Source organism: Hyla sarda, chromosome 2 (genome assembly GCF_029499605.1).
Source record: "Hyla sarda isolate aHylSar1 chromosome 2, aHylSar1.hap1, whole genome shotgun sequence".
In the NCBI taxonomy this organism is placed as follows: Eukaryota; Metazoa; Chordata; class Amphibia; order Anura; family Hylidae; genus Hyla; species Hyla sarda.
In genome coordinates, this window is record NC_079190.1 from 53,466,275 (window position 1) to 53,482,487 (window position 16,213).

Genomic DNA, 16,213 nt, shown 5'->3' on the forward strand with positions numbered 1-16,213 from the left:
GAATTATAGTTTTTTTGCTTATGTGAGCCAAATTTATCAACCCCCTTGGGTTATTATGATAAATATATATTATGATGAATATGTCTATATGTCTCACGTAAGCAAAACCAAATAAAAAATAAGTGACTTCAAAACTCGCTTTCTAAAGACATGATAAATGCTAAATGCTCCTCTATGTCTCTTAAAAGGGAGAAGGACAAAAAAAAACTTAAATGAAAATGATCCGTCCGCAAAGGGTTAATCTGATTTATCCACCACAAACGAAAATAGAAACTTTCTAAACTTCTCAGCTACATGTCAGTCCCTGACTCCCTTTACAAATATGGCGCGCCTAGACGTCAAAAAGAAAATCACCCACGTGATCAACTAAGCACAAACCATTTACATCTACAAGGGGGGGGCATAAATGTGCGAAAGTCTGAAAACCATAAGTAACTTTAAAGTAACCTATAACACCAACAAAGTGTTCCAAGAAATAATGTTGTAAATAATGATAGTCATCTTACGTATTTGATCAGTCTATTGTAAACTTTACGCGTCGTCGCTCCCCCCCCTGCAGGATGTGGGCAGATGGTACGGTCCTCTTATAGAAAGCCGGGCTATGGCGGCGGTCGTAGTTTCGCGGTGCTGTTCGTTTGCGCTGCTGGAGCCGGTGCACGGTGTCAGTATGGGGGAGACTGCGCCCCCGGTCGTTTATAAACGTTTCATCTGCTCTTTCGCCGATTGTAATGCCGCGTACAATAAGAACTGGAAGCTGCTGGCCCATCTGTGCAAACACACGGGGGAGGTAAGACGCAGCGCTACCGCAGTGTGTGTATGGGGCGTTGTTGTCGCCGTCATTAGTAGCGTTTTTTGACTGGTTTAGTGCTTGTTCTGGAGCTGCCCTGTAGGTTAGCACGTGGCTTCCTTTTTGCATTGGATGGTTATGTCTGGGCATGTCCATAGATCTGCAGGGCTCCTGATCTCACTAGGCTTTCCCAATCTGTAGGTCTCCAACTATTGTAAAACTATAACTCCCATCATGGAGCTGCAGATTAGAGAACACCACAAAAAGTATGACCTCCTATGGGTGACACTGGCAGTGCTACCCATTCTGGAAACAATAGCAGGCAGACTTGTGGTGGGGAAATCATTTAAAATATAATAAAAAAAAAAATGTAATGCAATTTATGGAAGTTTTTACACTTACACAGTGCACTTCACCCTGATCTGACTTGTGTTGTGTTGGTCAGTAAAATTACAGTGCAAATTTGAAAGGTTTATTTAGACCTGACTTTAAAATAGTCCTATTCTGACCACTAACACTTATTTTTTTAAACTTGATACATCAGACATTTCTGCACATGGGCATACCAAATGTGGTGGTTTTGTTTACTATATTGCACATTTAGGGGGCTGATAGCAATCATTGGACTGTTCACTATCATAGTATGATCGGTGATCTTGTTCAGTCTGCCTAGGCATCCTTCACAAGATTGAGCCATCCTGGATGCCGGAGGAGACATCTGGCCACCATTTGCGCTCATCTGACCCCATTTGATGGACTGCAATGGTCTGTGAGCCTCCATTTTTCCTGTAGGTGCTGTGATCTCGCGCTGATGACATTCATCAGTGTCCTTTAAGGGTTAGGCGGCTTTCACACTATGAAAAGTACCCGATATATAACCTGTTATAAAATAGCAGTGATTGCGGGGTTAAACCGCTATTAGAAAATCCCTAACAGAAGTTAGAAAATCCCATTGTAGTCTGGGATTTTTCTAATAGCCGTTTTAACCCGTTATTCATAACGGGAGTTATTTTGTTATGGGAGATAGTAATGGGAGCAATAGTGAATGCGCAATTTCTTCCGAATGCCTGTCACAAAATAACGCAAGTTATGAATAACTGATTAAAATGGCTATTAGAAAAATCCCATAGACTATATAATGGGATTTTCTAATGGTGGTTTAACCCTGCGATCGCCTGCTATTTTAGAACGGGTGTTATATAACTGGTACCTTTCATAGTGTGAAAGCAGCCTTAAAGGGGTATTCCCACCTTAGACATCTTATGCCCTATCCAAAGGATGGGGGGATAAGATGTCTGATCACAGGGGTCCCGCCGCGTTGGACCACCACAATGCAGCACCCACCTGTTTCTTGTCCGGAAGCGCTGGAGGGTCTGGGTCGCGACCACAGGAACGGAAGTCCATGATGTCAATACTCCGCCCCATGTGATATCACGCCCCGTCCTCTCAATGCAAGTCTCTGGGAGGGGGCGTGATGTCACACGGGACGGAGTCCTGACGGCACAGACTTCCGGTGGTCGCAACACAGACCCTCCAGCGCTTCCGGACAAGAAACGGGTGGGTGCCACATGCAATATTGCGGGGGGTCCCCAGTGGCGGGACCCCCGCGATCAGACATCTTATCCCCTATCCTCTGGATAGGGGATAAGATGTCTAGGGTGGGAGTACCCCCTTTACTAAGCATTCCACAGGCCTAAAGTCAGTGAGTTGCCTGTAATGTAGGAGAGGGCAGCTCTTCCGGAGTAGAGCGATTTTCTAAAGTGGGCAGCCCCTTTGTTTATATAGTGTTCCACCCCCTTAGGTATTGAAAGTGTTAATCTAACGGCCTGTTTTGTTTCAGAAACCTTTTCCTTGCACGTATGAAGGCTGCGATAAAGGCTTCACGTCCTTGTTCCACCTGAACCGCCATATTCTGACTCACACCGGAGAAAAACCTTTCAAGTAAATCCTCCTGCGCTGCTTATGGCTACTAATCACTTATTGTAGAGACGTCCTGATCAATGACCTCCAGCAGAACTTACTATAATGTAACAATGGTCTGTCCATCAGATTAGCCTATCATTGTAGGGTCCCCACAATCAGTATGACAGGGGTACATTGACAGATGTGGGACTACTCCTAAATACGGTCACAACCCATTTACTTTTAGTGGTTTAACCCCTCCAGACCGCTTGGCTCTAGTACTAGTTGGGAGGAATGTTCCTGTTCTTGTAGTTATCGCTTTTAATTCTTGACGTCTGAAGTGTAAATCTTCTTCTCCTTCAGGTGTGATGCAGAAAACTGCAGCTTGTCCTTTACCACGCCATCAAACATGAGGAAACACTTTAAAAGGGCTCACGCTTCTCCAGCTCAGGTCTATGTGGTAAGTTTTGTTACTTCAATGTGCACTGTAACATATAAAAAATAGTTGGACATCTTGGCAAAACAATAATTTTTTTTCTAATCAACTTCTTTAAAAAAAATCTTCACATTCTATTAAAAAACTGCCTTTGAAAATCCCACCACTAGGGGTCCCCATACCTCCTGGGACACGGAGTCCCACAGCAGCATAAGCGCGTCCAAGGGTCATGGACACAAGGTGGCTGACAAGACTGCAGGAGGAACACGGCCTACACCCACACTACTGTAACGGAGTTTTCCCGAACATGTGCCTCCGGTTGTTGCTAAACTACAACTCCAAGGATGTCTGGACAGTCAAAGGATGTCTGGGCATACTGGGAGTTGTAGTTTTTCAAAAGCTGTAGGCTCACTGCTGAAGGACACACTGCAGCAAAAAGGTTATTCAAACGCTGTACCTCCAACTATTCCAAAACAAGTCCCAGCATTACATGACTGCTTAAGGATTACATAGGAAGATGGCAGTCATACACTCACCATATTGTCTCTGGTAGAGTACAGGAAATCTCCAATAATCATTGTGCACAGCATAAAACCAGAGGAGAATGGGTTACAGAGCAGGGCTGCCAGGCTACAAGATCAGGATGAGGTACTGAGTAACATAACTTGAAAAAACAATGTACCCTCCCCCGGTCTGCATAAAAAGGTAAAAGGTATTGGCAAATCTATAGAAGCCTGTGTATGGTGTCCCACACCACCCCTACATGTTTTGGTCTTTCATTCAGTAAGACCTCATTGGGGGATATACATGGGTGTAAGTACAAATGTGAGTTATCAAAACCCAGGTGACCACCAGTATGTCACTAGTTCACCACACAATATCTAGAAACAAATTAACCAGCCTGCATACCGTAAGACCTAAAGTGAGCGCCATCAAGACCATAGGTAAGTCTTAGATGCTTCAGTCTTCCTATACTGTGTGCCCTCGGTGGTGGGGCGTGCAGTGTTGCCGGCTGACATGTACTTGTTACAGTGGGACAGATCTGCTGTTAAAAATGTGACTTAAAACTGTAGTGCATGCTGTGCACCTCATCTAGGCTATAGGTTACTTAGTCCCTAATCCTGACCATGTACATCTAATTTCTGTGTCTAGCACCATTTATTTTTATGCACTTGAATGAAGATGAAAAGAAAAGATCGTTCACTCACCACTTGTAGCTTGCAGAATTTCTTCTTTATTGAAAAACACTCAGACATGTAGTGGGGGGGGGGGACACTGGATGGCAACCAAGCTCCGTTTCGCACAAACTATGTGCGAAACGGAGCTTGGTCGCCATCCAGTGTCGTCCCCCCCCCCCCCCCCCCCCTACCCTCTTTTCCCCGCTACATGTCTGTGAGTATTTTTCAATAAAGAAATTCTGCAAGCTAAAAGTGGTGAGCCGCCGATCTTTTCTTTTCATCTTAAAGTGCATATAAATCTCTATCTCTGATCTGAGCACCACCATTAGCACATCAAGGGGTCCACTACCACCTATTTATATCCTTACACTGGGACGGTGCAGTGCCGTGCTATCTTTGTCTTTCACCTTTTATTTTTAAATATATATAGTAGCTCACTAGTTTGACTTCTTCTCCGAGGGGGTGTGGCCTCACTGTGCAGGTCTCCGCCCCCTCCCTCAGTATGCTGTCTGCTCACATCTCTCCTAGCATTAGCAAAACTTCAACTCCCAGCTTGTCCTCACTGTCAGGGCATGCTGGGAGTTGTAGTTTCGGACAGTTTACTGTACCCTAAACCTCTGCCCACTGCTCTGGGCTCTCAGCAGTGGCATTGTCTAGGGGTGTCCTCTGCCTGCTCAGCCTGGCCAGGAGAATTAGCCCCGCACATCTGCATATTGTAAAGACTCACCTGGGCAGGGGTGTCTGGCTGCAGTGTCCAGGTTCGGCAGTCAGGGCCCCCCAAATCCTGCTCAGAGGCTCACTGAAGTCCGTGTGCTTGCTCCCAGCACTGGACCTGCTTTCAGAGGATTGTTCCAAGACGTGTAGGCGATGACCTCTGGACACAGCAGACTGGTATGTCAAAGCATGAGGGGGGGACCCCTAGTTGACTGGCTGCTTCACCCTGAATTGGTTACAAATTTTCTAATAAAAGCAACTGCAAAACCTATTGGTTATCCATGCTTTACAACATGTGAAACGTTTTTGTATCTGACAGTTTCCATTTAAATAAAATGACTTTCACTACAGCACTTCCAGGTGCGGGTCCTGTGCATGAAAATTGTACAAAGCTGCTCACAGAGGTAATAGAAATATATTACACATACGTTATAATGTGGCGACATAATCCACACCCAGTCTGGCACTCCAAATGTGGCTTAAATGGGATCTGTCATTTGGAAAAACTAAAGTAGCTAATATGCATATTTGGAATTAAGGCTGGTCTAGTTTCTGGGTAGCTGTTGGGAAAGATTAAAAAATTTTATATTTGGTCTTTGTTTTATGGTTAACTTCCTCTATTTTCTCTTTAGTGTTATGTTGCAGACTGTGGCAAAGAGTTCAAGAAACATAACCAGCTCAAGATCCATCAGTATATACACACAAACCAGCAACCTTTCAAGTGAGTGGCTGCAGGCACTAAAATGTTGAAGAATCACTCTGGGGGGGGGGGGGAAATCCTGGTCTGGTCTGGTGTGCTTCTTTAGATGGGCACTTATTAAAACTAATTTTCCCCATCGCCATGACGGCACCATCTGAGGTACTCCGCCCATAAGGACAGGAAACCAGAGAATAGAGCCCTCCCCTCCAGCCTCAGTGTTTAATGTCCCTAAGGAAGCCTGAGCTGGGCAGGAGTCCCTGTCTCTGGGGGTGGACTTTCCATATCTGAGGGAAAGACGCTAAATCCCCGTCGTTGCAGGGTTCCCCTTACCCTACATACCTACTTAGTTGGGGAGGAGAGTCTGGCTCCACAATGGGTTCCGGGAGCTCTGCAGGTGGGGACCGCTTATGGCCGGCATTGTAGTAGTGCATCTGGGGCCAGAACCTGCTGTTGGACTACAGGTAGTGCCCCCCCCCCCCCCCCCCCCACGTGCGCTGCAGGGCAGAGGGCCGGCAGACGGATATGACATTGGATCATGTGATCTGAGGACTTCAAAAAGTCAGCTGTGAAGTTGGCAGCAAGTGTCCCTGAACAGCGGTCAGCATGAGTTCAGCCAAGGAGGACCCCCTAACAGGATACTCAAATGATTAAAATAGATTCAAAATTCCCTGAAAGGGGTTAAATACTTCTTTCTATATCTGTCTGCTTGCCAAACCCCTGCAGCTATATTACAATCTGCTGTGGGGTCAGAAGATTATAGTAGATTCTGGAGAATAGGGGGATGAGTCTTCTGAGGACACTATTAGAGATGAGCAAAGTTAGTGATTCAATTCGTCACAAACCTCACGGCTCAGCGGTTGCTGACTTTAGCCTGCATAAATGAGTTCAGCTTTCAGGTGGGCTGCAGACTTTCCTAGGACTGTATCCACCTTTTTCCATCCCACCAGTGCACCTGAAAGCTGAACTCATTTATGCAGGCTAAAGTCAGCAACTGCCGAGCCGCGAGGTTCATGACGAATCGAATTACTAACTTCGCTCATCTCTACACACTGTCTGGAAGCCTTTTATTGTATATTTTTTTCTTCCCCCCCCCCCCCCTTCTATCCAAGGATACAGATGGACTTATTAAAAATGTCCGTATGGCCATGAACAGAGAATCCGAAGGAAGTTAAAACTATCCAGGATATGTTTGAGGGACTTGAACCAGGGAAGCACAGGGGGTTTTCTGGTCCACAGATGCATTTCTGGTCTCACGAAGTGTGAAACCCTGATAAGAGGTTATTTTTTTTATTTGATTTTTTTATTTTTTTTCCTCAAGGATCTAAAACACAAATATCCCTTTGATAAGGATCTTACTATGTGAGGAAAAGTTCCTAAGATAGACGTATCAATCTCTAAAATTCCTAATAAAGGGGCTCTTCCCTTGGAAGGTTTGGGGGTCCTTTAGGGATCCTATGGATAAAAAATCTGAATCTTTCTTGAAGGGCCTGGGGAGCCTCAACTGCTTCCTTCAAACCAAACCATATGTGGCAGCTTCATGGGTTTCTAGATCCATGTTACTATAGATCGATTGTCTATGGATATCCAGAACAAAGTTCCCCATGGACAATTATCTTCTATACTTCCTCAGATTCCTTGCTGCTGCTGATCTGGCAAATTCTGCCCGCAGAGCCCTTTGGCTTAAAAACTTGGCAGGGGGTTGTAACCTCCTAAGAAAGAAACTGTGCCCTCCCGTGCTAGGGAAATTGGCATTTTGCTTTGTCTGACATTTTGGACAAGGCATGTGACTGAAAGAGGGTTCCCTATCCAGCCTACCTTTAAACAAAACAAGCCCGATCCTTCAAATATAAAGTCTTGGGGTCAGGGCCATAAAACTGGGAAATTCTAGATGGTGGTTTCCCAAGGGTTCTCTTTAACCAGTCCGCCTCAATAAAAAAAACAGGTCAGCAATGACTCTTCAGATTGAGTCGGCAGCAACGGAAATTTGTTCCCAATGGATGAAGAAACTTCTCAGTTCTTGGGTATTAAAAACCCTAAAAGGGATTAACTTCCTACTTTCTCAGCCTCCCCCCGACTCGTCTAAAAATCACGGTAGGTCAACTAGCCCTAGGAAAAATTAATTCCTTAATAGAAACGGAGGTCTGTCCCAAAAAGTGGAAAGGTCAGGGAGCATATGCTAGGTTCCAGTCCCAAGGGTCATAAAAGATTTGGATGGACAAAGATCAGGTGATCTTGATGGCCACTGAGGGTTTGGTTTTCCTCACAAAACTGTCACAGATCCATGGGTCCTTCCAGAGTCAGAACCTCCTGATGCAGGGTCCAGTATTAAATCTGTTGGTAAATCTTCATCTGACAGCATGGCCCTTGAGGATGATTCTTAAAAGTAAGGGAGTCTCTGACTCGGTTATATTGACCTTACAAGCCAGTAGGAAGGTATGACCTACAAAATTTACTTCAGGACCTGGAAAGTTTATCTATCTTTTATTTTTTAATCAACCATTCTCTCATTCATCCATCCCAAATATTTTAGACTTCCTTCAAGCAGATTTGGAGAAAGGGTTAAAACTAGACACTTAAAAGTCCAGGTCTCAGCATTAGGTGCCCTGTATAATTCCAAAATGGCAGATCATCCCTGGGTTATCAGATTCCTCAGAGCTAAAAACTTTGGATCTAAAAAACAGTCCTGTTAGTGGCAGTAACTTCAGCCAGGAGGGTAGGGGATCTTTCTGCCCTTTCTAGCGTAGAACCATATACTAAAATTTGAGGCTAGCATAATCTTCTCCCAGATCCTGCATACTTAAAAGTAAATTTTTTTTTTTTCAATGTTTCTCAGAATATTGTATTACCACCTTTTTTGTAACCACCCCTCTAATGACAAAGAAAAGGCCCTTAATTCATTAGATGTTAGATGGGTCCTGCAGTATTTAGACAGAACTAAGGACTTCAGAAAATCTACTGCTTTATTTGTTCAGTTTGCAGGTAAGGTATCCAAAGCTAGTAGAAATACATTAGCTAGGCCGATCAGTCTATTGCCTTAGCTTATACAGAGTTAGGTCTCAATCCACCAGTAGGAGTGAGGGCCCATTCTACCAGGTCCATGGCTGCCTCTTGGGCTGAAAGGCATGGAGCTTCTCCAGATCAAATATGCAAGGCTGCTACTTGGTCTTCTCCACATACTTTCTTACGTCACTACAGGGTGGATGTAAGGTCTTACAGGCAATTATCCGACCCTATGTTTAACCCCTTAAGGACCCATGACGTATGCGTACGTCATGAGTCCCGGTCCTGCGATATAAGGTGGGGTCAAAATAGCGCATTTTTGATCACTTTTTATACCCCGGGGGGGTGTGGGGGGGTAGGGGGCAAGTGAACTGGGAGGATTATAAAATTCAACAAGATCATGAGGGGTACTCTTTAAGACCATCCTTGCTCTCTAGGTTACCCTCAATTTGTCCAAAGAGAAATTGGCCAGTCAGCACAATTCCTTGATGGTGGCAGGCAATGTCACTGGGGTATGTGCTACTTGTAAGTAATTGTTCCCCAACCAGGGTGCCTCCAGCTGTTACAGAACTAAAAGTCCCAGCATGCCCGGACCGGTCCAGGCATACTGGGAGTTTGTTTTACAACAGCTGGAGGCACCCTGGTTGGGAGACACTGACTTGTCACTTCATGCCTTTATGTAGTGGCTAGTAGGTGCAAAATGGAGAAATTGATAAATGCTTAAACTTGCATAAACGTATTTAAAATATATAATGGTTTATACATTTTTTTTTTTTTTTCCCAGATGCACTCATGAGGGATGTGATAAAAGATATTCTTCACCTTCACATCTCAAACGCCATGAGAAAACTCATGCAGGTAACTTCTATCAAGGCAAAGTGTGCTCATCAAGAATGTGTACAGCGTATTTCCCACTGCCTAGTGTGAAATACGCTGCATAACCACTATGTAGGACCCTACCCTTAAGCCACTTTAGGCAGTACAGTTGCCAAGGCATCCCTATCATGTTCAAAGTTCTGTGAAAGTATCTTTATGAATGAGACCAATGCATAGAACTTCTGTGTGGTACAGTTGCTTCGGCATCTACCACCCAGCATTGCCAGCATCTTCCCACGCTGAAGATTGTACGGTAACGGTTTGGCTGGAGGTTTAACATTGTGTTCATTTCTTAGTATAGCTATTAGGGATCAACTGGAATTGTTTTTTTTAATTTTAGGGCAGCTACCGATAGATAATCTGTCACCTTTCAGGCCGATATTCTGGTATAAGTTATCGGCTACTTCAATCAATGGTTTAAAGCGGGCGCTTTAAATCAATGAACTGCGGCGGCTTTTGCCGGGCCAGAGACCGCCACCACCCGCTACTCTCCCCCTGCCTGTGCTTGAGTCTAACCACCACAGCTGTCCCATCGCCTCCCCCTGTTATAATTACCTGTTCCCGGGGGTCTGTGATACTTCCGTCGGCGTCCTGTGCTGTCACTGTGCACACTGATGGCGATGTCACTCGTCATTGCGCTTCGCACGGGAGCCAGAAGTAGCGCGGACCCCTGGAACAGGTAATTGTAACACCAGGGATGGGGGGAGGCAATGCGGCGGGGGTATGTGGCCAGAGGATGGAGGGAGGCAATGGGGCAGCAGCAGTATGTGGGCAGAGAATGGGGGGAAGCAATGGGGCGGCGACGGTCATCTCTGCCCAGGAGGAAGGGGCATTATCACCAGATCGGTAAGGTAATTGCCGATAATGTCCAAAGTCGTGAATATCGGCCGATAATATTTGCCAAACCGATAATCGGGCAATCCCTAATGGCTATATAGCTGTACATGGCAGAATTTCAGCTTCCCTATGTAAGGTCAGGGCTGTACTGTGACTTCCTGTAGCACTACTGATTGACTGATGCAATCCACAAAATTGCATACAACCAAATGTGTTGCTTTGGGCTGTAGCTTGTATAGACAGCCTACATTATACCCTACATCTAGTCACCACTGGGGAAGCCTGCTGCATAGGAATCTACATAGTGGTTGCTACTGGTCGACATGATTGGTTAAAATCGGCTGCAAAGATGACATCCATTGCTCCTTCCATGGTTCCTTGGAATCCCTAGAGCTTAGACAAAAATCAAGATTTGCAGATATTACATAAGGGTATATTCACACTGGAATTCCATGCAGTGAACATTACATCAGTGTAAACAGGTCTTCCGATAGACCTGTTTACACTGATGCTAATAAGCAGTGTGAATATACCCTAAGGCTAGGTTCACCCGACCGTTGTCTTTTTCCACTTTCCTCACCCTATTGCTACTAAGCGGACCATACTAACAAATCAATGCAAAGAAATGCCATTTAGTGATGTCTTTTTGAATCAATTTTTCATTAACTGAGTCAGATGCCTACAGACTCCTTCAACTGGTGGTACTACTCCTATTATGGAACAGGCTGGCTTCCATGATGGTGGTAGTTCCCTCGGCTGGGGAGACTACAGTAGTGCTTGTACTACTACTACCCCCATCATGGAAGTCTGATCCATGTTGGGGGTAGTAGTACAGGGGCTGAGGTATTGATCGCACAGGGTTCACTTCTGAGATCTTCTGTGATAAGCTCTTAACCACGAAAGCGGGCGGCATACTCTGCTCCCCAGTGATGTATATTTGATACCCCATACTTCATTTTCCAATCCTCAGCCAGAGCCCTGAATGGCCGGCAGGGTGGCCATTCACAACTTTTGGTGGGGTTTTTAAATTCATGATTTTTTTTTTATGAGACTAATACTGCATGCAAAGTCTTTTCTCCACAAAAGAGAGATTTATCGATGTTGCCCATAGCAAAAAATCAGATCTCTGCTTTCATTTTTGGAAAGACCTCTGGCAAATGAGAAGCAATCTGGTTGCTATGGGCAACTCGGCCACTTTTCCTCGACAGGTTTTGATAAATCTTCCCAGAAACCACACAAGTGACAAAGGACTGTAACAAACCTGAACGGATTTGAGAGGGCACACATTATGACGGGGACTGACACTAATGTGAACAAGCCCTAACCTACATTGGCCCCAGCTGTCACTGAGCATCACAATACACTAACAGGAATTTGCCGGATTTTAGCTATGAGTTAGAACATGGTTAGCAGTACAGAATGGCAGCATTTTCTTTTGAAAAATCAATGTGCAACTGAGTTATATTTACCCTTGTGTAGATTTATTTAGGCTATTACAGACTTTATCTTCTGCAGGGTATCGATGCCAGAAGGACAGTGCTTGTCCATTTGTAGGAAAGACCTGGTCGGAGTACCTAAAACACGCTGCAAACGTTCACTCAGGTAAGCAGTCTGATTTGGAAAAAAAAGGGACATACAAGTTGCTTTAACCCCCTTAAGGATGGGCCATTTTTCATTTTTGCACTTGTTGTTTACTCCACCTTCTAAAAATCATAACTTAAAATTTTCCACCTACAGACCCATATTGGGGGTGCTTAAGGATCCACCCCACTTGAGGACCACTGGGGACTGGTTAAAGGTCCCTTTTTAGATGCTGCTGTCAGCTTTGACAGCAGCGATATAAAGGGTTAATAGCCAGCCTTGGCAATTGCCGCATGTTGGCTATTAACAGCAGCCCCCAGCTACAGGAATCGGCTGGGAGGTCGGCCGGTATGGCACGGCTCAAGTCGGGAGCCCGCACCATACACTGGTTGCCATCTCAGGACAAGCAGGCTTGTCCTTAGATAGCAACCAGTTAATATAATGGTGCAAGATATATATAACAGAATTTTATAAGGTATTTAATTACAGGGAACCATCATGGGGAACTAAGCTACTCCTTCTAGATCTTAGTGCACACAACAGGACTGCTCCATTTTATTTTTGTAGTATTTTTAGTGTTGGAGCCCTCTCCCACCCAGTTCTTAGGGCTTTATAGGCTTTGGGTGCACAATGTGAAGATGGCAACACTGCATGTAATGTTAGGCTACATTCACATTACACTTGAGCTCAGCTTATGGGAGCTTTGTCCCGAAAGGATTGGAGGTGTGTGTATAGAAATGAGATACTGCATGTCCACCCCAGCCCCCATCTAATTCCCTAAAATATGCATCGGACTTCAAGTTATTGGGATCTGGCAGTGTGTGATGGGCAGAATGTCTGTCTGGGCTGAATGGACCATGAACTGGTCAGGGCACATCGATAATGTGAATGTTGCAAAAAAAAAAAATCTGTCACAGGTCACCTTTTCACCATTGACCTTTATGCAAGTCATATACAACTGAGACCTGCTTGGAACTTCTTTCAATAAAGCAGGGGGTGGAAGGTGTAGGCAAGTCGGGAGGCTTGCAAGGTGGTGGCATTTTAGAGAAATAAAAGGGATTCTATAGGTTTAGCAACAACCCTTAGCTCCAGTAAAGATACTGTTTAATTCTATAACCTATCCAATGGTGTCTGCAGCTCATAGCAGAAAATACATGTGTCTGTGCTATGTCAAAGTATTTAAGTTTGGCAATGCATTGGCTTGTTACTCTGTGGCACACAGACAGCTGGCATCTGCCTGTCAAGGCATGACACGGATTCAAAGGGCATCGAAGAAATCGTGAATCATGCACATCATCACTCGGCACTAGACATGGCTTTTGCTTGGCTTGTTAATATAACAATCCTTATACAAAACTTCAAGAGCAGTCTGACTCATATAAACTGTAAATGGTTAACTTTATTAATACAAAATACAAAGTAGCTTGGTCCTGACAGGCCACTTATAGAAATGTGAGGAATATGTCTGACCCTCTCTCGCTCTACAGACGTTACTTGTAGTGTCTGCAATCGAACATTCAAGAACAAAGGAAACCTGAAGGATCACAAGCAAGTCCACAAAGGAGAGAGAATTGTCTTTTGTTGTCCACGAGAAAACTGCGACAGATCATATACTACAAAATTCAACCTCAGAAACCATATCCTAGCATTTCACGAAGGTGTGCGACAATTTGTTTGTGAACATGAAGGCTGTGGAAAAACCTTTGTGATGAGGGTAAGATATATTTTTGTACATGGGCAGGTTGGACAAAATAGGTACATGCCTATTCGAGTAAAATTGAACTCTTCCAGAAACAATCACCCCTAACACCCCTTGTGTTAATACTTATTTGTGTTAAGTGTCTGTTTCTTTGACCACGTCTCAATATGCAAAGACCAGAAAAAATTTGGAAGACTGAAGTAGCTGTGGTTAAAAGCCAAACCTTGACAGGAGAGCATTTTTTTTTTTTTGTTGACTTGTAGCCAGATAGACATCTTTGTGCAGTGCACACCTGCTGGCTTTAGCTAAAATTAAGGCCCTTGGTTAACTTTTTTTTTTCCAATTTCTTGAATAGGTTCTACTTTACCTTGCATGAAGTGTTGACTTTTAACCACAGCTACTTCTGTCTGCAGATATTATTCTGGTCTTTACATACAAAGATTTAATTAAGGAAATGGTAGACCTCAACACCAACTTGGGGCAGGCACACATGACAATCTTTTGGAACTGTCATGTCTGACAGGTTCCCAAATTTTTTTTTTTTTTTACTCTAAGTTTATAAACAGAACTTCTGCAAGGGTTTGCCAAAACAAGGATGTGATTTGTGTAATTTTGAGCCATGTGGAAGAGGTGTTAATGTGTGTGCTATTACCCTGTACATTCCCTTACTGTTTGAAGTGCCTGTTATCTAAATTTCAGAAGCAAGCTGTTTGGTTCATTTCAAGTTAAGACAGTATAGACAAAACTAAGCATATATTTGTTGTAGAGAACTGTTAACACTGGAGTGTGAAAGTCTTAAAACATATGTAATTCTTGAACTGAACTGTAAATCACTTTATTACAGCAAAGCTTGGACAGGCATGTCAATACCCACAACCCAGAGAAGAAAAAGATGGTAAAGGTAATGCACTTTAAGCAGAGATAATGTACATTTGTCTATGTTGAACAGCAGATTAGAAACAATCTTTTTTCCTTGATCAGGAGACCACAGGTCAGCTTCTCTGTATACAATATTTGCAGAGTTGGGTCTTCACTTTTATTTTTTTATTTTATTTTTGCAAATGGGCTCCTGACCTTTATCACAAAGTGAGATTTATCATCACTTGGGGGTTTGTCAGGCTTCAAAATATAGCTGGTAAGTGGTAAATAGGTTATCTAGTATCTAAAAATGTATCTTGTATCTGCACTATAGGGCATTTCAGGGGCACTGACTGCTGGGACCCACTGATCGCGTGCCTGGTGCCCTGCTCTCCTTAGGCATGTAGGTGTCTACCACTGCACAAGCTATGGCTGGTATGCCCCTTCTGTGCACCGCAGATTCAGAGATACCTGAACGCTGTATATCCAGCTCTGCATAGCTATACACTGAGGGGGGCACATCAGCCAGTTTGATGTATAGAGCCAGGAGATTGTGGGGGTCCCAACGGTCTGATCTAGAGATGAGCGAACTTAGTGATTCGATTTGTCGCAAACTTCTCGCCTCAGCAGTTGCTGACTTTAGCCTGCATAAATTCAGCTTTTAGGTGCTCTGTTGGGCTGGAGACTCTCTCCTAGAAATGTATCCACCTTTTCCAGCCCATCGGAGCACCTAAAAGCTGAACTAATTTATGCAGGCTGAAGTTGGCAACTGCCGAGCTGAGAAGTTCATGATGAATCGAATTTAAGTTTTCTCATCTCTAGTCGGACCCCTGCTATCTGACGCTTATTCTCTATCCTACGGATACAGTCTTAAATACAGGACAACTTTAAGCATTTGTACATCTTGTTAGAAGTATATGCCATATCTAAGTAAACTACTGGTGAATGCTTCTTTGATCATGGTTGAGCCCTTTTCAGTATTTATTAACTTGGTGTCCCTATAGGTGAAACCGCCACGACCTGTAAGAAGCCTTGCTTCTCGCCTTTCTGGATACAAGCCCAAGAGTTCATCCAAGAAGAAGAAGAAATCCTCTTCCAAAACTCCTGCCCTAGAGTCTATAAAGAAACCACCTGATGTCAGCCGACTAGACTCTCTATTAGTATTGGAAAATCTGAGCCTTTAAATAACTGCAGTGTCTTGTACACTAACAGAGTATGTATTATGTTAATATTTCTGTTACACACATGTAAATCTTGTTTATTCTTCCTGGAAAAGGAAATTTTTTTGCTTTTGTTCTATGCAGTTGCTTTAGTCATGTACTTTTGACAGAATGCTTGTAGAGATTTAAAGGACCAGTTGAACTTTATGTAAGATCATGTATTAAAGAGAAGCAAATGTAAAGTGCTGTAACCTTCTTAGACTCTTAAATACTGACAATAGTACTGTATAGACAAATGGAGTAGGGAATGGCTCACAGGAGTCAAATCCAGTCACCCTTTACTTTTTCCTGGTTATAGGAAACATGCACCACTCGCATAAGGCACATGAAAGTTTGGATAAAGCGTACATAGTAAAAAGAGCAGATGGTGCAGATTGGACAACTAATACTACAGGCCACTCAACCTATTTTGCAATAGCCTGGGT

General features: G+C 43.9%; 1 protein-coding gene across 1 annotated transcript; it reads left to right on the plus strand.

Moving 5' to 3' along the window:
* Nucleotides 1-589: 589 nt before the first annotated feature.
* GTF3A (general transcription factor IIIA) lies at nucleotides 590-15,991 on the plus strand. Its single transcript, XM_056561808.1, has 9 exons — nucleotides 590-787; nucleotides 2,628-2,728; nucleotides 3,053-3,149; nucleotides 5,650-5,738; nucleotides 9,502-9,575; nucleotides 11,946-12,032; nucleotides 13,499-13,725; nucleotides 14,555-14,611; nucleotides 15,573-15,991. The coding sequence occupies exons 1-9, from the start codon at nucleotides 602-604 to the stop codon at nucleotides 15,750-15,752; spliced, it is 1,098 nt and encodes a 365-aa protein (XP_056417783.1). The 5' UTR covers nucleotides 590-601; the 3' UTR covers nucleotides 15,753-15,991.
* The last annotated feature ends 222 nt before the right edge of the window (nucleotides 15,992-16,213 follow it).

What these genes read in the sequence shown, in the direction of transcription:
- GTF3A (XM_056561808.1), top strand. Translation starts at nt 602, where the DNA reads ATGGCGGCGGTCGTAGTTTCGCGGTGCTGTTCGTTTGCGCTGCTGGAG. An exon ending in TGTGCAAACACACGGGGGAG is followed by an intron (nt 788 to 2,627) that starts GTAAGACGCAGC and finishes GTTTTGTTTCAG; the next exon opens with AAACCTTTTCCTTGCACGTA. An exon ending in AGAAGAAAAAGATGGTAAAG is followed by an intron (nt 14,612 to 15,572) that starts GTAATGCACTTT and finishes GTGTCCCTATAG; the next exon opens with GTGAAACCGCCACGACCTGT.